Source organism: Typopeltis vanoorti, chromosome 10 (assembly GCF_054136105.1).
Source record: "Typopeltis vanoorti isolate ZY-2024b chromosome 10, IOZ_Tvanoo_1.0, whole genome shotgun sequence".
Taxonomy (NCBI): domain Eukaryota; kingdom Metazoa; phylum Arthropoda; class Arachnida; order Uropygi; family Thelyphonidae; genus Typopeltis; species Typopeltis vanoorti.
This window is the reverse complement of record NC_143558.1, coordinates 50354740-50380795: the sequence shown is the minus strand read 5'-3', so window position 1 is coordinate 50380795 and position 26056 is coordinate 50354740. Positions and strand designations below refer to the sequence as shown.

The 26056-nt window shown below is 36.1% G+C and overlaps 1 protein-coding gene across 4 annotated transcripts in view; it reads left to right on the top strand.

Annotated features, from left to right (window-relative positions):
- LOC150102410 (trans-L-3-hydroxyproline dehydratase-like) overlaps positions 1-24723 on the top strand; it is a 106880-nt gene extending 82157 nt beyond the window's left edge. For all 4 annotated transcript variants that reach the window (XM_090399766.1, XM_090399767.1, XM_090399769.1 and 1 more), the window contains 2 exons: positions 8826-8965; positions 24089-24723. In XM_090399766.1, coding sequence (XP_090255892.1) covers positions 8826-8965; positions 24089-24349 — 401 coding nt within the window. In that variant the 3' untranslated portion in view covers positions 24350-24723. The remainder of the gene's footprint in view (positions 1-8825; positions 8966-24088) is intronic.
- The last annotated feature ends 1333 nt before the right edge of the window (positions 24724-26056 follow it).

Below are 26056 nucleotides of genomic sequence, written 5' to 3'. Positions count from 1 at the left end.
TAGTATTAACCAGAAGGGTGACCAAAAAAATAAGTCAAGAATGTGTCCGTGAAAGAGACTGATGGAGCCAAAGTGAATGCATGCATGATTGCACAATAGAAAGCGGTTGAGTATGAATGATGGAAAAAAAAAAAGCAAATGTGATTATGGGAATGAAAGAGTGTATAAATGGAGGAACGAAATAGAATGAGATTATGGGACCAAAAGAGAGTGCAATTAGTAGAATGCAAGATTTGAAGAATGAGTTGATCAGCATGAGGAATGAGATGAGGTATATGCACAGTGAGATTAGACATTTACTGGATAGGAATGAAAGAGTGCAAAAGAATAGAATGAAGTAGACAAAAAAGTGGTGACAAATGGCTTGAGAGTGGGTTAACATATAGAGATTCCATTATTAAGGGCTTGGTGAATGATTTAATTGGACTGGAGAATACAGGGATTGATGTTAAGAGGTTACTGAGGAGAGTGAAAGACAACAGCATATTAAGAAAGGTTGTCGGAGTATTGCCAATGTATGAAAATGACAATTGAGATGAAGAGCAAAATCATGAATGGTATGTTGGCAGAGTTGTGTGAAGAGAAAGGGATGCAGTTTGTTAATGTGTCAGATACATTTGAAGGAATGATGGAATTACATAAAAGTGATGGATTTTGTTTAAATGGATTTGGTGTGAATCAGCTGGAGAGACTTACTAGAAGGATGTACAATGAATGATGTGAATAAGAGATCAGAGGAAGGAAGTATGAGTTGATGTGAAAGATAAGGAAACTAGAACAGGTGAGATCATCTTCAGGTTTAATAGAATGAAAATAGCACCATTAAATGCAGAATGAACAGGGAAATGGGGATGGAGTCAAGATGGGCATGAAATAAGAACAATGGATGTTGGAAACAGTAGTGAAGGTGTGAGTTGTGCATGGCCTGGAATATAAGGGGAATGATTGATTTTGAGAAAATATATAGGATAAACGCTGGTAAAGGTGACTGGGCATGGACATGTTTGGTGAAATCACTGCTGTGAGGTGGCATGGGTAGCATTGGTTATAGACCTAAAAATGAAATTCTTGTTTATTTAAGAGCTAGGAGCATCAGAAAAAAGGAAGATGGCATTTTTTTCACTAATTTCTGATGTTTCATAAGTTAAACATGGTGGGATGAGGAAGATATCCTGATGAGAATAGAAATGGAGGAGTTTGATGTCATGAGACAGGAAGAACAGATGGGAAGGTGAGTGCTCTTAGTGATAGCAGGGGAATTATGTCTGCAGAAGTGTGGAGCTGTAAGGGAGAAACAGTGGCACTGGTTTTGAGATAATATGGTGTGAGGCAGAGGTTGACATGAGATATTTAGTTGGATGTTGCCTATAGACTAGGGAATGTGGATGAGGTGATGAAGAAATATGTAGTCAGTTTGGGTTAGTGAACAAGGGCAGGGTGATCATTAAGGGTGATTTTAATTATAGTAATATAGATTGAAATGAAGAAATAGCATCTGGGAATAAGGTGTATGAATTTCTTGAATTGTTAAGAGACAACTGCCTTGTGTGCTAGAAGGTACACAAGGATCATCGTTATATCATTAGAGGATGTGATTTCAAATGGAGTATCACATTCTCCTTCAGTTGGCCAGAATGATATCTGATCCCCTGGATGGTGGTGAGCTGGTAATAATCAGTTGCATGAAGTGTATAAAGAGCAAGCCAAGAAGGTAAGTCAGTAAGGACAGCAAAAATAGCTATTCAGAGTTCTTTTAAAATGTGGCAAGTGAAGGAAAGAATGATTATGGTAAGATGATGTTAATGGACGAAAATGGTAGATCAGTAACTGGTAAAGAAGATGCAGCCAAGATATTCATTGAGCAGTTCATCAGGGTATTTTATCCTTGTTGGTGTGACATCATGCAATGTTAAAGCATAGAGGGAATGGACAAGGATGGACTGGTGGTGGTGGTGAGCAAGACATATGAGGAATTAAGTAAATTAGATGACAATAAGGCAGTAGGACTTGATGACACATCACTCTGTGTATTAAGGGATTGTTCTAGGGAGGTAACTGGAATACCCTTTTATAGTTCACCCACTGATTAGAAATCCTTCGACACTTCTGCGCATCTCAGAAAAAGGAGAATCCATTTCGATAATAGGATAATTAGTCTGTATAGTGGGATGCGTTGTTTATTATTACCGTTCGGAAAATTAACTTCTCTTTTATGATTATTGTAGTTAACTATGTTGCTTGTATAACAGTTGGAAAATTTTACCTATAAAGCACGCGATTTCGCATGTTGACGACCAATTCAGACGTCCTTCATTTCTTTCTCCCCTTCAGCATGAATCGACTATTCTTGGAAAGACGCGAAGCAGGGACCTACAAACGGTGGGCGAACTATACCTTGTGTTGCTCTTGCAAGGAGTCTTGACAAGTTCCAAAAGAGTGCAAAGAAGGTAAAATTGTTCTGCTCCACAAAGGTGGTGATAAGGCTGAGACTGAATATTATAGCCAATCGCTGTATCAGGAGTTGTGTTTAAGTTGTGGAATATTTGAAAGATTGGTGAGAGCTACAATACAGAAGTAGGTTAGTAACAGCAGCATTCTCTGTGATAACACAGTCCAACACAATTTTTGCTGACTTTTATATGAGACTTGTTTTTTACTAATTTGGGTGCGCTGATTTCAAATATCAAACCCATTTTTCTCTATCACGTCAGGTTTTTCCTCTATGGCATTTTCTTTTTGCTAATTTGTAAGTTTTTCATAGTTTTAAGGAGGCAGTAATATTTGGAGGATCAAAAAAATCGATTTTTTAATATTATTTTCTGAAAGTATGTACTTTTAAAAATCTGTTCCTAACTTTTTATCAAGAAATTCGAAAAATTCCCGAAGATATAGCCAATTATTCAAAGCGGTGCGCAGATCAGAATCGGAGCGCTCACCACTCTCGCTTGTTAGTAAACAAATAAATGCATAAGAACCTGCAATAGCACGTACTGGCGCTTTGAATGTGAGAGAGGCCGATAATTAGATACATTATTATTATTATTATTTCGGGCTACTCCAGGGAGTCCTTAGACTCATCGAGGGAGGCCCTAAACATCATGTCCACACAACTATTTGACATTCTCACAGTATCTATCATATCTTGCCTTGAACTCGCTCACTGTCATAGCACCCACAACAGACTCTGGCAGCTTATTCCACTCATTTACCACTCTAAAAGTAAAGAACCCAGCTCTAACACCCCTGCTAACCACACTCTTGCCCAGCTTCCATAGGTGTCCCCTAGTTCTTCCACCACCAGTCCTGATCTCAAAAATATCCTCTGAATTAATCCTATAGAATCCTTTTAGCAATTTGAATGTCTCAATCATATCTCCCCTTTTCCGCCTATCAACTAGTTTCTGCAACCCACAAATCTTCATCCTGTTCTCATATGGTTCATTCCATAGACCTGCTATCATCTTAGTCACTCACCTCTGGATCCTCTCCACCTCCTCCCCATCAAGAAGGAACTGAGGTGACCAAATCTGGGCACAGTAGTCAAGATGAGGTCTTATCAGGGCTCGGTACAGAGGTACAATAACTTGCTTGTCTCTGCTCGTCAAGGTATTTTTCAACAACCAAGTGAGTTGATGAGCAGATTTAGCTACTTTTGCAATGTGCCCCCTAAACTTCATCTCCCTATCCGCCAACACTCCCAAGTCCCTGGCCTCATCAATCTCTTGGAGTACAGTTTCACCAATGTGGTATACTGCTGCTAATCTTTTCACCCCAAAATGCATAACCTTACATTTTGTCACATTAAATTGATATCCATTCTCCTTAGCTCAGAACTCCAATCTATCCAAGTCATCCTGCAAGACTTTGACATCTTCTGCATTCACTATCACCCTACCCAACTTTGCATCATCAGCGAACAAATGAACTGTTCCACTTAGATCCTTCCCTATATCGTTAATGAACAGATTAAACAGCAGTAGTCCAAGTACATAACTACTTAACAATATTCATTAAAAATTACAAGAATATTTATAAAAAAATAACAATTTTACTTACACATGAGTTTCAGGGAATAAATTTTTGTTTGTAGCAATTTCTGCTGTGTATTCTGTTTTGGCAATCCCTTTGAATACTCCAACAGTAGTCGGCCATCATGTGAGAATCCCATCTTCCTTGGTACTGATCTTCCATGGTTTTTAAATCTTGATGAAACCTTTCGCCTTGTTCATCGCTTACAGCACCTAAATTCTCGGGAAATCTATAAAGATCACTGTATAGGAAATGAAGCTTTATGCTCATGTTGCAACCTAGGCGCTGGAAATTTTCAAGCATTGTTTCCACTAGATCTTTGTAATTGCACGCTTTTTTGTTTCCAAGAAAATTATTCGCAACCATCGTAAATGAAGTCCAGACCTCTTTCTCAATTTTGTTCATAGAGTTGATGAAATTTGGGTCTCTCATTAAAGTTCTAATTTGCAGTCCATCAAATACACCGGCTTTAATTTTTTCATAACTAAGTCGTGGAAATTTTTCACATATGTATTGGAAACAGTCACCTTGTAAATCTAAAGCTTTAACATACTGCTTCATAAGACCTAGTTTGATGTGTAGAGGTGGAAAAATGATTTTTTCTCTGTCGATTAAAGGTTGATTTATAACATTCTGTTCTCCAACATTTAAGGATATTCTAAGAGGCCAATGTTTCTGACTCCAGTGTTGGTTTCTAGCTCGACTATCCCAGAAGCATAGAAAACACAGAAACTTTGTATATACTCTTTGAAAGCCAAGTAAAAAGTTCACCATTTTAAGATCCACACAGATGATCCAGTTATGGTCTGCATATTTTACTAACTTCAGAACCTTTTTAATGTCCTCATATGTTTCCTTTAAGTGGACTGAATAGCCAATAGGAATTGAGCCATATACATTCCCATTGTGTAGTAAGACACACTTGAAACTTCTGCTTGAACTGTCGATAAATAAACGCCACTCATTTGGATGATATTGTACAACACTCGTTTCAGTTAGTAAATCTGACACATTGTTACAGTAAACAAACCCACACTCATGTTTAAAATATTGTACAAGATTACTTTCCCTGCTAGGATAAAAAGTTATCTTCGTATCTTGCTCCAGTAAGTTTTTTTTCATTTAATCTTGAAGCTAACAATTCTGATGATTCCTTTGATAGGCCCAAATCTCTTATTAAGTCATTCAATTCCGCTTGAGTAAAACGTTGCAGTCCAGAACTAGAAATTAAATTTTTGTTGTCTAAATCAACATCCGGGTCTTGCTCCTCAAGAACATCTGGCATATCCCGATCATGCTTGTTCTCAAGTAAAGGAAGTCCTTTATAAATTGGCACGGCTATTTCATTGGAATGAGCAACTGGCCGAATTGCTGAGTCGAGATTTGGATACACAAGTTTTTTCTTATTCTTCTTATTATAACCAGAAGTCTGAACTAAACAAAAATAGCAATCATCTACGTGATTTTTCGGTTCACGCCAAATCATTGAAATGCCAAAAGCTAATTTTTGGCGTTTTCCCTTGCTCCACTGTCGTAAATTTTCTACACATGACTTACACACTTTATTTGGAGCCCATGACTTGTCCTGATCTGCAATTTTTACATCAAAGTATGCAAAGTACACTTTCTTAACAAAATCAGTGATATTTGTCCTTTGACTGGGAACAGTAAAGCTGCCACAAATGTAGCAGAAGGAATCTACACTATCGACACAATTTCGAGTAGTAGACATGATGTTTCTTCACTGCCGACTAACATGCAATTAACAAGACAAATAAAACCAGAGACTTTATTGAAATGTTATAAGCGCTCATCATACTTTCACGATCGATTAACGATTGACTGATTTCGATCGTTCTTTGTCCGCTATGACGCATATAGCATTCATTTGTTTTAGGCAGTTGTCATCGCCTACTTTTCACCACCTAAATGTATTAGGTCACTTATCGGCCTCTCTCGCATTCAAAGCGCCAGTATGTGCCGTTGCAGGTTCTTATGCATTTATTCGTTTACTAACAAGCGAGAGCGGTGAGCGCTCCGATTCTGATCTGCGCACCACTTTGAATAATAGGCTATATCTTCGGGAATTTTTCGAATTTCTTGATAAAAAGTTAGGAACAGATTTTTAAAAGTACATACTTTCAGAAAATAATATTAAAAAATCGATTTTTTTGATCCTCAAAATAGTACTGCCTCCTTAAAACTATCAAAAACTTACAAATTAACAAAAATAAAATGCCATAGAGGAAAAACCTGACGTGATAGAGAAAAATGGGTTTGATATTTGAAATCAGCGCACCCAAATTAGTAAAAAACAAGTGTCAGATCATAATCAGCAGAAAAAAATTTTTTTTTTGTTGACCAGTGTAATCAGTAATGAGTTGTTAAAGCAAGAACATATTTACGTACTAAAACAATGTGACAAATGCAGCAGACAATGGAGATCCCTATATAGTGGTATACTTAGAATTTGCAAAGGCTTTTGATAATTTGCTACATGACAAGTCAATAACTCTTTTGGAATGGATGGGATTAGATACTAGATAAATGAGTAGAATAGGTATCGACAAGTTGCATATTGGAGGAGGGGACATGGTAAAAGCCACTAGTAGTGTGCTGCAGGTTTTCAAGCCATTGTTGTTTAACTTGTATAGTCATGATTTGGACGGGTTTAACTGAAGATATGCAGCTTATATGCACAAGGGTTCACTCCAATTGGTGCAATGATCTTAACTCTTTCTTTCAGAATCCAAATAAACACTGACTCAAGACCAAAATACAAAATAAACACATTTAGTAAAACATAAGCAATATATATACACTTCAAACAACTTTACATAACTAACTACAAAATTAATTGGATCCAAGGCCTTTTAAAAATAAACTTACACTTAAGACTAGACTAAACACAATCACAAAATGTTCATAGCCAGTTTCTTTCTCTGTCAAGGCCCTTTTCCGATGATATATGACTTTATTTTTCATTTTCATAGGATCCTTTACCATCACTTATGTAGCACACATTAATTCTTCCTGACTTAATTCTGTCTCTTTTCTTCAGTAGAAATAATAGTCAGATCTGGCATCCTTAATACACATGAAACTTCCTAATCAGAGTTTTCTCAAACATTCCTTTAGTACGTAAATAGCAACTTCTTCTTTTATTCACTAAATGCTTATTGACAGTCTTAACTCTTCCAATAAAAAAAAAACTTAAAGTTCTACGATTACCTTTTCGGAATCTACTATAAATCTTTCAATTAGTGTTTCCTCCAATATTCCGTTTAAAATGCATATAGCAATATTTCCCTTTTACTTATCAATACTTATTCCACTTTGAAACTTAATAGTTCCACGATTCCTTTTTCAGAATATACTATACTATTAATTTTCCTCTGACTGTCACATAAAAATCTTAAGTTCCTCTGAACTTAAATATCTGCCGTCCTGTGTTCTTAATTCTTTCCGAACGCTCCCTTGTTTACTCTCCCGTTGCTTCGATACCGAACTTGTCAGCTGTCAATCACACATTGAACTTCTCGGTGAGCATGCGCACTCCATGAAACTGGTAAGCAAGAAGTTAGGTATAAATAATGGCTGACACGTTGTCTCCGTTAGCGACAAGAGAGAATGTCTTCATAAAAACACAAAACTTAATATTTTAAATTACAGTAAAATTCCTGTAAGTAATACAAATATCAAATCCAGTAAGTACATCAATTATTTAACTTCTTTACATATCAATTTTGACAAAACAATTTCAACAATGGGCACATCGCAAGTGCCAACAATGCGTGTTATGAAACTAAAACTAATAAACATTTTAACATAAACAATTCGTAAATATACTGTATTCAGAATTTTAATTATGATTATTTTTACAGAATGTTAAATGAGAAACTTCCATTTCAATGTTGCGAACTATAAGGTTCCAAAATTTGGTAGACAGGAATTGGATGTAAAGTATACACTTCGTCGGAAAATTTTGAAGGAGATAGAGGAGGTGAGAGATCTGGGAGTGGTAGTAGGCAGAGACATGAAGTTTAGAGATCACATTTCACAAATTGTGAAGTTAATACATTGGATTATGGCAATGATGATGAGGAGGATCTTGTAGAAATAAACTGGTTATCCTTCAATTGTAAAAAACCTTGATCAGGCATTACATTGATTATTATGTGCAGATTTGGTCACCTAGTTTTCTTGGAAGACGAGGATATATATTAGAAAGGGTACAGAAAAGATTAACAATAGATATCTGGTCTTTGGGATGTGGGGTATGAAGACAGATTGAGGGAATGCCAATTTGCAAAGCCTTGTGAATAAGAGACAAGAGAATATGATTTTGACATATAAGTATGTAAGAGATTGTTACTAGGTTAATGTGGAAGAAATGCTTCATAGTATGTAAGGAGTCAGAGTAGAACAAAACAACTATCCCTGGAAATTGTATAAAGAGGGTATGAGCAAGGGATGAGGAGTAGGTTCTTTGCATGGAGAGTGGTTGGAGTGGAATGCATTATCTGAGAGTATGGTGAATGCAGACATGTTGTGAATGAGTTTAAAGCACAATTTGATGAGCTGTGTGTGTGTGTGTATCACAGCGTTTACCTCTCAGTTTGAGTCATTTGATTCCATGGAGGTTTGGTGTCAGTAATATGAAAGGAGGGGATGATGGCAGCAATATTTGAAGTATCTAAGTATTTAGATACTTCAAATATTAGCTTCAATTATTATAATACTTTTTTTTATGATACAGTATTGTTGTAATATGAGATACTTTGTTTATAATTCAGATGCTGTGAGCAAACAAGTACCACTTCATCATCCTGACAATGCTGACTTGGCTTTCCTTTATGGAACAATACTTGTTGATGATAATGACAAGGATCCCAAGGTTACAACTACAAATGTGTGTGTTTTTGCAAATGCTGAGGTAAATATATTCTATTTTTTAAATTCAAGATCACTTAGAAATAATATATTTTTCCCTTTCATGAACAAGACCTCTCTCAAGAATCCCCCCCACACACACACCAAAAAAAAAAAAAAAGAAAATGTAAAAGATAGTAAGTAGTACAGTTGACTGTCATCATAGCACACACTATTATAACAGCTTACTTACTATGGCAAACTGTTACTATAACAAACTATTCCTGTAGTTCCTAAAAGATTGCTATAGTGGCAGTTGACTGTAGCATACTTTTTGGCAGCTACTGAAATGTGCTGTTACTTTAAGAGATGTAATAACATATTGTGGATCCCTTTCTGCCAGCCAGATGACTTTGTACAATTTTCAGTTTGTTTATTTGGAAATACAGTTACTTAATTCAAATCCAGAATAGCCATACCATTTTCCTTAACTCATAGCACAACTAAAGAAACACATTCAGATGAGTTATATTTCAGCATACCTCTGTATTTTATTTTATTATATTAAATATCTTTGAATTATGGTAGACAATATTTAAATTATGCTGTAAACTTAAGCATTAATTAAGAAAAATGACCAAAATATGAAACCAAATTCATCCTAGATTTATGGATCGCATTTCAGAGGTGTTAGCTGAGATTTAAAATGTTTATAGCGAAACTCATTTTCATAAATATTGATTAATATTAAATACAAACTATTTATCATTATCAGGGTACTTCTTATGTTCATTTGAACATAAGAAGTACTCTGAACACATTCACTTGGTTGGCTTACTTCATCATTTTTTTTTTTTTTAAGCTGAACTTTTTCAGTGTGTTACATAAGAGTCAAGCAACTTGCAAAAATATAAAACTAAAATAATGATATATATACAAATTATTGAATTAAGCTGAAATGATCTGCAGTCCAAGAAAAATCACTTGGCAGTTCTGATGTTGATCACAGTCTATCACAGACTTTATCATAGGGCCAGGGTTCAACAAATTATGCAAACCCTACTTGCCACAAAAAATTTACTTGCCCTAGATCTCTGTCCTCCCATTTTTTAATATGTACTAATAAGGAGTTCTATATACTGATTAACAATGCTAAATCTTTTTTCATAAAAATGTTTTGTTTAGAAGTTATTTTTGTTAAATAAAAATAATATTTTATTTTGTTCAGTCTTAATTGCTTGATAGAGGCTCAAAGTTATGCAAAACTGCTGTGTTTATTCTATAGAGCACTTGGCTTATCTAATTGTTGGTGACTAAGTGCTTATGTACCATGAGTAACCAAGGACTGGAGAGTTTCAGTAAACTTTCATGGATGGTGTTCATAAAAAATTTCTTCCCCATGGTATTTCTGTAATTCATTAAACTGAAATAAAGTTTTTTATATGAGTTAAGTATCAGGTTGCCTGACTCATCTAAAAAAAAAAGACTATTCTGTATTATAACATGTTAAAGAAATATCTTCAAGGTTATTATAGATTATGTTAATGATGGGATTATTAATAATAGCAACATTGATAGTAAAGCCTATAATTTAATAACAACAACAACAAAAAAAAAACACCAGTATTATAAATAGTAGACAGTAATTTTGTTTTATAAATTTTCTGTCATTATTTTTATCACCAAACTCCATTTTACAATCATAGATGATTGATAGCCAAATATCATTTAATGTTATCATCTGATTCCTGTTTAAATTCAAGATCTTTATATCCGTCACTCATTATTAGTGTAAAAAGTCATGCGAGGAAATGTCAGTTAGTATTGTGGTACACTAGATCCCAATTAAATGAAAGCTTGGCAGATTTTCAACTTTGATTTAAGTGAATTCAGTTACTGAAAAGTTTATATAAATCTTCCTGCACTCACACCCACCAGTATTTATGAAGAAATTATGAGATCTGTAATCTTTTCTCAGACTCATGTGATGCACTATCAGTTTAAAACCCCACCCCCACCAAGATCCCCCTAGAAAATAATAATAATATTGTATATGCTTCACACAATGCATAAGCACCTATGAGTCATTTATCAGTCTGTTTGTATTCAAGTTATTTCTCAATTTTGGCTGGTTTACTCAAATTTGGCATTTGAATTATTACTGTTATACATGAGTGGAAAATCATGTTACTATTTATCAATAAGAGACTATTTTAATAATCTTGTCATTATAATAATTATAATTATTATAATTACAGGATGAATATATAGGAAGAACCAAGGGATCTTGGAGTGATTATAGATAAAAATTTGAAGTTTGGAGAACATATTGCAAAGGTTATGAAGATATCCTACAGAATTGCTGTGATATTGAGGAAAACATTGACTGCAAGAGATAAAAGGATGGTGGTCCCATTGTATAAAACTTTGATCAGACCACATCTGGATTTTTGTGTTCATTTCTAGTCACCAGGATTTGAAGCGAATGAATAAATACTGAAAAGTTTATATAAATCTTCCCACACTCATACCCACCAGTATTTATGAAGAAATTATAAGACCTGTAATCTTTTCTCAGACTCATGTGATGCACTATCAGTTTAAAACCCCACCCCCACCAAGATCTCCCCAGAAACCTTGGAGAGGATATAGGAATGGATAACAAAAATCATATTAGGACTGTACAATCTTGATTGTGAGGATAGATTTAGGGCATGCAGACTGGAGAGTTTTGCAGAGGGAAGACAAAGGGGACATTATTATTATTATTATTATTATTATTATTATTATTAAACAAGACCTCATGGAGTCAAAGACTCATCTAGGAGGTCCTTTTATCTCACACACATCTCATCATACCGGGTCTTAAACACATTCAAACTCCCTGCAGACACCACACTCTCAGGCAAGGCATTCCAATCATTCACAACTCTGCACGAAAAAAACCTGCCTCTCACTCCCCTACTCACACCCTCTTTATACAGTTTCCAGGTATGACCTCTGGTTCTCCCCTGATCTCCCACTATTCTCTGTAGAACTTCTCCACCATTGATCCTATAACAACCCCTTACCAACTTGCAGGTCTCTATCATATCTCCCCTCTTCCTTCTCTCCACTAGACTCTGCAAATTACATCTTTTCAATCTTTCCTCATACTCGACATTCCATTGGTCAGAGACTACCTTAGTCAGTCGCCTTTGGACCCTTTCCAACATCTCTTCATCCTTCTGAAAACCAGGTGACCAAATCTGGGCACAATAGTCCATGTGTGGCCTAATCAAAGCCTTATACAATGGAACAAGAATCTCCCTACTTCTACACGTCAGTGTCCTCCTCATCATTCCCAGAAGTCTTTGTGTTGTCTTCACAATTTTGGCGATGTGTCCCCTAAATTTTAGATCCTTATCCACTATCACTCCCAGATCTCTTATTTCCTCTACTTCCAACAATATATTCTCACCAAGCATAAATTCTGCATCCCATCTTTGTTTTCCAAATTTTAAAACCTTACATTTTGCAACATTGAACTCACATCCCCATTTGCTTGCCCAATCACTCAATTTATTCAAGTCTTCTTGCAAGGCCACAACATCTTCACTACTCTTTATGGTTCTTCCCAACTTTGCATCATCTGCAAACAACTGAATATCTCCATCCAAATCTTCGCCAATATCATTAATATACAAGTTAAATAGTAATGGCCCTAAAACAGATCCCTGAGGCACTCCACTAGTGACTTTCCTTTTCCTGGATATTGCACCCCCATACACAACTTGTTGATACCTATCAGATAGCCAGTCTCCAATCCAATGCACTAATCTAATATCCAACCCCATCTGCTCTAGTTTGACTGTCAACTTATCATGAGGTACTCTATCAAAAGCTTTTGCAAAATCCAAGTATATTACTGTGTATCCTTCTCCTCTGTCCAAGGAAGCAGTCACTTTATTGTAATAAGTAAGTAGATTACTAAAACACGACCTTCCTTTAGCAAATCCATGCTGTCCATCAAAGATTATACCATTGTTGTCAACCCAACTCTGGATCCTAGTTCTCACAAGCTTCTCCAACAACTTAACCACAACACCTGACACACAGATAGGCCTATAGTTTGATGCTTGAGTTCGATCACCTCCTTTATGAAGTGGCACAATCTTGCCCTCCTTCCACTCTTTAGGGACTTGACCAAGTGCAAGACTCGTATTAAAAAAATATGTCAAGGCAGGTGTCAACTCTCTGGCACATTCCTTCAGAATACGCGGTGATATATTATCAAGTCCCACAGCCTTATTTACATCTAGTTTACTCAACTCCCCAAACACCTCTTGCTCACTTACAGTCAGTCTCTCCTCCCCATCATCAACTGCTCTTAATCTCTCCATGAAGTCACATTCACAAGATTGAAAGATCTTTATGAACTGCTCATTAAGTATCTCCACCACACATTCTGCAACAGCTGTCTTTATACCATTTCGTCCAATCAATGTCATCCTTCCATAATCATTCTTTCTTTTGCTGGCTACATATCGAAAGAACTCCCTAGGATTCTTTTTAGCTTCATTAGCTAACTGCTGCTTCATACCTCTTTATACTTCATAACTGCTGCTTCATACCTCTCTTTAGCTACTCTCACCAACCAAGTCACTCTCCTTGCCTGGTCTTTGTAGAACTCATGAAATTGGTTACTTCCACTTCTCTTATGCTGCCTCCACAATGCCCTTTTTCTCTGTATTGCATGCTTAATCTCTTTATTCATCCATCTCACACCTAACTTATTTAAGCTTCTCACCCGTGGTATACATTTAGACATTGCATCCACTAAATATTTTTTGAAAATCCCCCAAGCTGCATTGATCTCTTTTCCAGCTAACTCCTCATTCCATGCTACACCTGCAAGCTGTCTCCTGAGCTCTTCATAATCACCCCCTTGAAGTTCCACATATACCCTTTTTTCACAGGGGTCCTTGCACTGCTGGCAACCACCCAAGTAATCACCTCATGGTCACTTTCACCAATTGGTGGATGATTTGATACCTCATTGATAATTACATCCTCCGATGAGATGACCAAATCCAAGACCCTTAATCCTCTTGTGCCCTCTGTTACATACTGTCTGAGGTAGTTATCCCTCAAAAACTCAAGAAACTCATTTTCTTTACTTCCAGTTGCTATCTCTTCATTCCAGTCTATATTGCCATAATTAAAATCACCCATAATGATCACCCTTTTCTTATTTGCTTGGCTTATTTGACTATACATTTCACTATCACCACCATCCACATTACCAGGTCTATAACAACATCCCACCAAGTATTTGATTCTATTCACCTCTATCTCACACCATACTGCCTCAAAACCACTGGCCCCATTTCCCTCTTGCATCTCTACCTTGTATGGACATAACTCTTTCTCTATCATCAATAGCACTCCCCCACCCTTTTTACCCCTTCTATCCTCACGAAACACATCATACCTTTCCATCTCTATTCCTGTCAGGATGTCATCCTCATCTAACCATGTCTCACTTATTCCGACAATCTCTGGGTGCACAGACGCAATTAGTGCAACCATTTCATCCGCCTTGTTTCTTATACTTCTAGCATTGGTATACAAACACAACAACTCATTTCTGGATCTACAGCTATATCTCTCCATGCTGGACTGGGGCCATTTCCCTTTCTGCTTCTTCATTTTAGAACCCTTTGCAATTCCATCTGTTTCCTTTTGATCCCTGATCATCCCATTACTTTCCTGCCTACACATTCTCTCACCTCCTCTTGGAGCATCCACCTTTCTCACGCTGTGTATCCCTGTCCACCCTGAGCCTCGCCGTTTCCCTGCTCCTCTTGCACACCCATTCTCTCATTTTCTATACTCATACCACTCACTTTCACATTCATTTCCACTCCTTCAATCTCTCCTGTCTTACTCTCCTGCTCTTCCACATCACTCCCCTCTCGATCTGATTCATTCTCTCTATTCACTTCTCTACCTTCCAGCAGCAGTCTCTCCAAGCGACTCACACCATAACCACTCAAATGCAGTCCATCGCTCCCATACAGCTCACTTCGTCCCTCAAACTCATTCCACACATTAACAAACTGTACTCCCATCTCCTCACACATTTCAGCCAGAATATCATTCATAATCCTTGCTCTCTGCCTCATTTCACCACAATCATACCTAGGCAACACACTGACCACCCTTCCTGTCACACTATTCTCCTTTATCTTTCCAAGCAGTCTCCTGACATTCATTTTGACATGCTCTTTGTTCTCTCTCAAATCATTCGTACCAATTAATACAATTAACTCTTTTGTTCGTTCCCGCCTCATATTCAATGCTTCAATCACTCTACTCATTTTACCACCTGGAAAACATACCTTGTGCATTTTATCCTCTAGCACACCTTTAATAATGGAGTCGCCATACAACGCCACTCGCTCATCTTTTGTTATCTCTTTCATGCCATCATGATTTATTTTAATAGTTTTGACCTGAATTCTCTTAATTTCATTCCGCATCCATTTCATTTCTTGCTTCATCCAATCCAATTCACCTTCTGAACCTCGCGACACATTCACTCTATCATTAAATCTTTCTAACTTTCTAACTCTCGACCCCCTCTTTTCACTTTCCCTCTTATTCATCCTTCTTTGTTTCCGTACTTTCGGTCCAACATACGTCCAACTTTCACTATCATTCTTCTCACTTTCACTCTCACATATCTTTCTTTGTTTCCGTACTTTCGGACTAACATGCGTCCAACTTTCGCTATCATTCTTCTCACTTTTACTGTCATTCATCTTTCTTTGGTTCAGTACTTTCGTTCCAACATGCGTCCAACTTTCGCCATCAGTCATTCTTTTTTCGCTATCATTCATTCTTTCGATTTTTTTTACTTGCGATTTCTGCACCACGCCATTTCTACTTTCATTCGTTCTCTCAATTTCGTTTCTTTCCGCCTCACTTTCGTCCCTTTTAACATCCGTTACGGTTGTCAAATCGCTCTTTTTCTTTTTTCCTGATTTTTTAACATTTTTTCGCCTGTCTTTCTCGCCATCCTCCTCTTTCAAACGTGCACTCACGACACAATCGGTATTAGCACTTTCTGTCATCAACTTCATATTCGCATTCATCAATTCCTCGTTCAGGTCACATTTCGCACACACCCTTCTTCCATCCGCACTAAACATCCACAAATCATTTATGTAGTCGAAGGAATACATATAACAGACCTCACACTTAACGAACCGACTGAAATCCAAATTAAAATCATGGAATGACAATGCCGCCGCCATTTTTTTTTTTTCTCTGCAGGTTACTAGGTCTAATATTAACGTTTTCGTATTTAGTTTAAGCAAGAAAAAAAACCCCACACTAATAATATCAGTAGCGTACAACGTTTACAGCCGCTCTTACTTAAACAATTACGCATATATACTTAATTATTCCTAGTAAAACTTATCTGAATCAGGAGCTCTTCAAAACACGTTCGTAGCGCTTGACCCACTAGCGCCCCCCTTCTTGATAGAGAGAAAAGGAAATAGTGAGTAAAAGGGTAAGAAATAACTTTTTTTGCATGGAGAATGATCAGAGCACCAAATACATTTCCTGAGAGTGTGGTGAAAGTGCAAATGGTTGGATGAGTTTAAGGAATGGTACAATAGACTGTATTGACCAATGACCTCCCACAGTGAGTCCTGTGACTCCATGGAGATTGCTGGCCTAGTTGGCTGAGTGGTTAGCATACTTGCTCTCCAACCAACAGGTCAAAGGTTCAAATCCTGCTGTGGGCATGGTTGTTTGTGATTGTCTTATCTTGTTTACTGCTGGAACCTTTGATATGGTGCAGTATGACCTTTGCTTTTTCATTAAAAAAATAGAGGTCAGGAAAATAATAATAATAATGGCACGATTATTAGTAAGAGCAACTTGGAGTTGAACCATTTCAATATTTGTTTCTATTGGGCCATCTGCAGGGTAAAAACATGTTGAACTTATGTGTTCACCTCACCTGTTAAATTTTGCCAAATCAATGACAAAATTAAAGAAAACAAAATAATGTAAAAAAAATCTGTTAATGTCTTTTATTGTCCAAAGAAAAAAGATAAGACCATTTTAGGCCTAACTTTTTGAAGATTGATGGTCAGCAACTCCACCCTTAGCCATCACTAATAGCTAGTCCAAGATTATCAATGATCCAGAGGCATTCAAGAAGGAGAGTACAGCAGATAACTGCTACCATTTTGTAGTCCTTACCCTAACGCTATTTATTATAGTCTGAAATAGTGTTCATTATCCGGTCGATTTGCTTCACTTCTGTAATTAAAATCTAAGTTTCTGGGAGAAAAAAACCCACTTGCCCTTGCTAAAGATTGACTGGCTGAAAAAAGGCATAGAAAAGTAGTTTCTCTAGTCAGCAACTAGAGTCAAATGCAGAATAGTCTTTCTTCTGGCTGCCTAATGCTATAAAAGCAAACATCATTTCCACAGGGTTACACAGACACAGGGTCAAATTCTCCATGCTCGTTATGCTTGCTGTGTAAGCTCATTAATTGAGAAAGAAGTAATATTTATTTATTAATAAATGCATGCATTTATAAAGCATTCCATTTAGGCTTTTATTTTTGTAGACAGAAGACATCTTAAGCTTGCACGGCAATAATTGAGCTGTTATTAACATCAGATTGCCATGGATGAAAAGACTCATTGCAGAAAGTCCACACTCTCATACAAAAAGATCATCAAATTATGCCTTAAACTGATTCACAGTTTCTGCACTGACTCACTGACAGTCAGTGCATTTCACTCACTAACCATTCTTCATACAAAGAACCTGATCCTACCTCTCTTGCTCACACCCTCCTTATACAGCTCTCAGAAATGGCCTCTTATTCTACCCTTTCTTTCTTTCTCTCTCTCTCTCTCTACACTGTGAAAAATCTCCTCCACATTAAATATGGTTATAACTCCTTGCCAACTTATATATCTCAGTCATATCTGCCTCTCCTCCTCGTACTCACAAGGCTCTGCAATTTGCAGAGTCTTGTGAGTAGAAGTCTCTCTTTATAATCAGTATACCAGAGACCTGACATCAACTTAGTGAATCTTCTGTGGACTCTCTGTGAGATATCTAATCCCCTTGAAATTCAGATGACTAGATTTGCACACAGTAATCCATATATGGCCTGATCAATGCCTAATACAAGAAAACCATAATCTCTTTGATTCTACATGTTAAGATTCTCATCCATCTTGATATCCTCATAGTTTTAGCAATACAACCCCTACCACCACCTCCACTCTCAAATCACTCATCTCCTTTACCTCCTTCAGAATTTCTCCATTAATTGTATACTTTACATCCCATCCTTGCCTATGAAATTACTTGCACTCCAGTGACTTTATCAGATCCTCCTGTAAGATCACTGTTCTGCTTATCATAGGTCTTCGCAACTTTACATTATCTGCAACCAGTCAATCCTGTCCTAATATCATCAACATATAAGCTAAATAATAATTTTCTCAAAACAGACCCCTGCAACACACCACTAGTGATTTTCCCGTTTTGAGATACTATTCCTCCATACATAAACTACTGATACCTTTCTCATAGCCAATCACCTATTGAACTCACTAGTTTTTTATCTAGTCACATCTGTTATCTAGTTCATTTACCAGCTTGTTGAGTGGCAATCTGTCAAAGGCCTTTAAAAAATCCAAATATACCATTGTATTTGCATCTCCCTTATCCACAGATTTTATCAGCTCATTGTAAAACATGACATAATGTTATTAGCAATTCAATTTTGATTCTTAGCTCTCACCAACCTCTCCATCTTCAGAACACAGATTGACCTATAATTTGTAGCCTTAGTCTTATATTACCCCCCCCCCTCCACCTGTGAAGTGGATTGATACATATTTTCAACAAAATTCTGTCAGTACAGTTAACTATTTATTTATTAGTTTTTACTTAGTTATCGGGAAAAACTCTACAGTTACATTGATAAAGTCAATCATTTGTTTTACACTGGTAAAGCAGCACACAAATAGCAAAGTAAACTGCTCTCATTATTGCAAGGAGCTATACTTGTGCAATTTGTTTTTTTCTACATTAGGTTAAAATATCAGTCTCTAGAGCAGAGAAACCAAATTATCAGAATTTAGCTCACTGTGGTGCTGAAATGTATGATGATATACAACCTTTTGCAGGTGTGATTCACATTTAAAAATAAAAAAGGATGAAAATAAGAATATACTTTGATACTGTCAAGTATCATACAGTTCATCTTTGTTCTAGCAAACATGTTGGGATCACAGGAATAGTTTGTTATGGTTGGTAGTTTGCTACAGTGAATTTCTTTTTAGCATAGCATTGGGCTTCATTTGGGATTTCTTGGTAGTTGTTGCAGTAAGCAAGTTTGTTCTGATGGTGTTTGCTAACAGTGACAGTTGACTACACTATTCATCCCAGTAGATAAAAATCTTACTACAACTATATGAAATCCAGAGGATAATAAAAATATGGTAACACACTATTTGCTACTTGCATATGAGAAATAAGATTTAAGATATTTCCAGTATCAACAGACACAGAACTGGCCTGGTTGGCCAAGTGGTTAGCATATCTGCTCTCCAGCCAAGAGGCTGCAGGTTCAAATCCTGCCAGGGTCATGGATGTTTGTGATTGTCCTATTAACAGTTTACCATATATACTGCTTTAACCTGTGTCCTGGTGCAGTATGACCCCTGATGTCTTTGTGCCATAAAAATCAAAAATAACTAACTAACCAGTATCGACAGGGGTGTAGCTTCTTCCTGATGAAACCTCAATAAAGATCGAAACTGGTTTGAGAAATGAGTTATGTATAATATAGGACAATATACATGTTTTTTAGAATGTATGTTTTTCATTATGCATTGTCTAGGACAACATATAATAAATCAACTGGTATAGATTCTTACTGATGATCTTTCAATAAAGAAAGAAACCAGTGTGAGGAATGACTTTACATAAGATAAGGCAATATACACTTCCTAGGAACTTGGACCACTCCTGTTTAACTTGTATATTAATGATATTGGGGATTTATTTATTTATTCATATGGAGTTTCCTCCCTTTTCTCCCCTGTCCCTATTGGGGCAAGTTGACCCCCCTCATGGGGGGGTAAGCATTTATGGCAGTAGATCTGTGTGTTCACGAGGCCAGTTTGCCTGCTTGCGGGATGAAAAACCCCAATATTGGGGATGACTGGAAGGAAGCCTTCGATTACATGCAGATGATGCTAAGTTGGATCAGGTAATATGGGACATTTCAGAATACGAATCTTTGCAGGCTAACTTGAACAGACTGATTCTCTGTGGATAAATAGCATCAGTTTAACTTTGCTAAGTGCAGGTTACATTTTTAGTTGAAGACATTGCAGACTGAATATCGTATAGTCAAACTTTGTTGATTTTTTGCTCATTACAGCCATAATCTCATTATTTCCATTTTCATTATAACAATAGTTTTAATTTATGCATATTACCACATAATTGCTCACTTTTATAACAAGCATACTACTTGGATATACCGTACAAATTTTGGTAACTACGTGAACATTCTTAATTGCTTGGGAAGTTCTTGGGATATTCAGTTCTTGGAATTGACAAAAATGAAAGGAGTGACTTAGCTTTTATAACTGCACCTGTATTGGATTACAGGCCAATTATAACCTAATCTAGTCCTTTGGAACTATCGCCAGTGTACCTATGTTTACTGTGGTCTAGCCTCTGGCCCTCCTCCTTCACTTTACCAAAACACTGCCATGACTGTAAAATCAGTTAAAAACAAACTGTTCTGTTGGAAACATGTCTAGTAAAAGAAAGTGTCTCTTGGTAAAGTCGAAATTATTCATGAGTTAAAATGTAGTGCGAATAAAGTAGTGTAGGAAGAATAAAGATGTTTACATATGGAGAATGGAAAACAATGTAACTGAAACAAAAAAAAATTTAGAAAGTGCGAGCTTAAAGACATTAATGAAGCATTGCTTCAATGGTTCATTTCACAAAGTGCTAGATTCTCAATAGACGGTCAAATCTTGAAAGCTCAAACAGAAAAATTTGCTAAACAATTTAGACATGATGATTTGGAATGTAACAACGGTTGGCTGCATCAATTTAAAAACCAACATAACATTGTTATGTAGGTTTTTAAAAAGACTAGCAATCGTTTACATATGGAGAATATCATATAGTCGAACTTTGTATAGTTATTGGAAGTTTATTTTTCACTTGGTTAGACTATAATAAATTTAGTTTAATCCTTTATCCAAGTGTAAGCAAACAAAGTTTGCGCCTGAAAATATCTTCAGGACTGGGTAAGGTAGTGCAACACCAGGCAACTCCGAGCAAAGGTGGACCAAGCTCTCATCACTCCTTGTCTCAGTATCTCCCATAATGCAAAGCACATCTCCTTGTGGACATGTATACTGCTATGCATTAAGGGAAAGGCCACTACCCAGATCTGTTTCAACCTTTATTGAGGTCTCGTCAGTGGGTGGCAGACCCAAACGTGGAGATACTAAGGCAGAAGCAATAGGAGAAGTCCACCTTTGCTCCGAGTTGCCTGGTGTTGCACTGCCTTACCCAGTCCTGAAGATAATTTCAGGTGCAAACTTTGTTTGCTTACACTTGGATAAAGGATTAAACTAAATTTTGTATAGTTGTATATAATTATAATCATAAAGTCATGCAACTGAAAGTTTGAATTTGTACCAATTGTTTCCAAATTGTTATAATAATTCTTTATGCCACTAGATGTCACCATCATATTAATACAAACTATCAGAGATGCCGAGTTTACTATGACATGTATAGGTTGTTCTCTGTAGCTTTGTTCATTGTGGAAGTGAAATGTCTTTTTCCTGGCTGCAACGAGTTTTCATTTTGGAAAGTTATTTTGCTAATTGCTCTTATGCATGTGTTGCTGAGGAATTTCACGAGAAATATCCAGGTACATCAGTCCCTCAGAAGGCGACGATAATGAGATTATCACAGCATTTTTGGGAAACTGAATCTCTTGCAGATAGGAATCGCTGTAGAAGAACCTCCATTTTGACTGACGATGAAATGGATGAAGTAAAGAGAGCACTGCAGCAGTCCCCAACAAAAAACAATACAGTAAAGGAACTTTTTACTGTATCAATCCACCTATATTTTGGTCTTCCTCTCGGCCTTTTTCCTGGTACATCAGTCTCTCAGAAGGCGACGATAATGAGATTAGTCAACCTGGCAGAGAACACTTGTTTTACTAATCTTTCCTTGCCCATTCTATTTAAGTGACCATACCACCTGAGATTAGCTCTGCTAACACATTCCTGGATGCTGACAATGTCAAGTTCTTTCCTAATATCCTTGTTTTTAATATAATATTGCCATTGATGCCATCTGTTCATGCCCCTAATCTTTCTCAAGACTCTCATATCTGCGGTCTCTAGTCTTTGGTAAATTGTTTTACTTCTGACCCAGCTCTCATATCCATAAGTTAAAATTGGTTTGAACACTGTCTTGTATATTTAGTGTTTTGACTAATTTCTCTCTTACTCCATATAAATTTATTCAGTTGACTTCCTACCATACCAGCTTTATTGATTCTGTTGTCTGTTTCCATATTTAATTTACCATCTTCACTAAAAATTGTGCCTAAGTAGCTGAAATGTTTCACTTGTTCTATAGGTTCTCCATTCACAATGCAGTTGATATTTTCAATGTTTCTGCCTATTTTCATTGTCTTTGTCTTGTTGTTGCTGAACCTTCATATCACATCTATTACAACAGCTATTCAATTTAGTCAGGGAATCTTGCAGACTTGTAGCGGATTTATTTAGAAGTATAACATCGTCTACATAAAGCAAAGAACTGACATTAACATCTCCAATTTTGATATCAGGTTTAATACCACTTTCCTTGTAATTTACCTCGAAACAAATGTGTTATTTCTAGGTTGTGTGAACTTTACGATTAGCTTGTATAATTATGGTGTATACAATTGTAGTTTATACAAGCATATTCAAACAAATATCTAGACATACAATTATATATATATATATTTTTTTTCTCTCTATAATGCTCCCTTTTATTTTTTTTAATCTTTTTTTTTTTTTATCAAGTAATTGAGAATAAAAAAAAGTAGTAGACTGATTTAACTCATCACTGATATAGTGAGTAATGGTTATAATGAGGAACTTTTGTTGCGTCTCTAATGCTCATTATAACCGGGTTTGACTGTATTAATGGAAATTTTCTGTGAGTGACCGATGAAGCTAGAGACTTGGAGATAATAGTAAGTTAAAGTTTAGAGGCTACATCACTAAGGTGGTTAAGACATCACATTGGATAACAGCAATGTTGAAAAGAACACTAACTACAAGTTAGTGTCTTACACTAACTTGTAAGGATAAGGAAGTTATTCTCCCACTTTACAAGGTCTTGATAAGATTACATCTCGATGACTAAGCTCAGATATGATCATCTGGTTTTTCGGAGATGAGAAAACAGTGGGAAAGATCCAGCACTGGCTAATCAAAATGATATTTGGCTTGTGGAACTTTACATTTGAAGATAGACTGAAAAAGTGTGGTCTTCAAAGTTTGAGAGATAGAAGTAGGCGAGGAAGTATGATAGAAAAATGCAAGTTAGTAAGAGGGTATATTTTGCAGCTCATGACAGTTGGAGAAGAACTCAGGGTCATCTCTTGAAACTGAGGAAGAGTGTGGTCAGGAAGAATGTGAGTTCCAGGTTCTTTTCATGGTGTGTAATGAGTGAATGGAATAAGATACCAATGGACATTGTAAGTGCATCACCAGTGAATGTTTTTCAGGCGAGATATTAGGTATCAAGGAATTACTCCTTCTATTCATCCTCCCTTGAAGTGCCTACATATAACAATAATATACTACTACTAACACTACTACCACCACCACTACCAATAATAATATATGCTTTACAAGCTCTCTTAGTATCCTAGCAGCTACTCATGAAGATACCTCATTTGCAAACATTTGTTTGCTTATAGTGGAGTAAAATATGCATGAGAGCAACATGAGTATCTTGTCAAGTATTATTTATGTTTGTAATATCATAATATTGAATATGAAGTAAATTCAAACAACTGTAAAATCACAGATTTATTTATAGGTAGATCGCAGTCCAACAGGATCAGGAGTAACAGCTAGAATTGCAATACAGTATAAGAGAGCATATATAAAAATTAATGAAACTAGAATGTTTCAAAGTCTGATTGGGACCACTTTTGTAGGAAAGGCCATTCAAGAAATAAAATGTGGACCATATAATGCTGTCATAGTGGATGTTGCTGGAGATGCTTATTATACTGGGAGACACACATTTACAGTAGAGGAAAATGATTTATTAAAGGGAGGATTTTTAGTGCAGTAATGTTGTTTTCTGATTATAATTATGTAATAATTTTTTTATCTTGATTTTGCTTATTGTCAAATATTGCAGTGTAAAATGCAAATACAATTAGGCATAACTAAGATAATTCCTTAATGAAATGATATGCATTAATTATGTCAGAAAAAAATAAGCAGCACAGTATACACACATAACAATGAGCAATGTGTCAGAAATCTTGATGCTAAATTCAACATCTAGTATTAGTTCATTCAATGCATGACAGTTATTTTTTAGAAATATCTCTGTTAATTCAAGCTTTTATTGATTTATTTTTCTAATTTGCAATTTAATCTTGAAGAGATATACAATAAGACATATTAAAACTAGTCATTAAATAGTTTCTTCCAACTGTTTTACTTGTGTTTTTTATTGGTTAAGTAAGAATGGACACAATACGACTATTTTGTGATGAGTTTCTCATCACAACATAAGAGTGAACACACAGACATGGCAAGTGGATAATTACATGAAGCAAAAATGGAATGAGAAACAAACGTTATATTACTGATAATTAACTAAATTATCAGTAATTAAAATTTAAATATATTATCAAGAGTACACCTTTGAACATATTTGGATAATTTGGGAGTACTGAGTTTAAAATTGATCCAATCTTATCATCTAAAAAATACTAAAAATTGTTTAGCAGATAAAGACGAGTACATTGCTTTATCTTTTTGTATAAAATGAAATAGCAGGAATGAAACTTAAATTAAAATACAAAGAAACAGAATTATGAAAAAAGGCTAGAAATAAGATATATACAAGAAACGTCAGCAGTGTGAATGTCTGTGTGCTGGCTATTTTAGAGAAATCGGCATCAAATAGTAAAAGATAAACACTCATTATGGATTAAGTGCATGGTTCATGAGATAATTATCTTGAGTGGAGGTTGCTTGGTTTGAGAATAAGAGAAGTAATTTATCATTGTCCTCAAGGCTAGATTAGATAAGGTCTTTGCCCATTTATTGCATTTCACTCAGTTCTTATGACAACACATTTGAGCAATATAGTTTGCTTTATTTCTTGGAAATCAAATGCTGTCTATTTCTGGGAGGGGGGGGAATGTATTGCATGTACTGATATTCCAATGATGGATTTTTGTTAATATTGTTAGTGCTTTTGTTTGTATTTTTTCTTTGTGATAGGATATAGATAGTTGGGTATAAGGATATTATTATTATTATTATGTGACACCTTCAGGGAGTCCAAGGGACTCATTGAGGGAGGATCCCTACTCTACAACTCTCTGTCTCCACCACTCAATCCACCAACTACAACGAACTGCAACTACCATCATCATCTGCACCAATGCCATCTACCACCCACCACCACTGGTATTTTCACAGACAATCACAAACATTCATGGAAGGATTCGAACTATCAGCCTTTTGCTGGAGAGCAGATATGCTAACCACTCGGCCAACCAGGCATCAGTTTTGTTCATTTAAGCATGACTTTAAACAATGAATGATAGATCTGGTGTAGGAGGTATTGTAACTAGATTGATAATTATATCTCTAAACTACATTATGTAAGAGTTATGTTCTGCAAACTTTACATAACTTAAATTGATATAAAATTTAACCCTTCACCATTAATCATGCTCTGTTGTGTATGTGTTATGTGATAGTGCATTAACATGTTTTAAAGGTTATTTCTGTTAGTTTCATTCACTGAATGCAA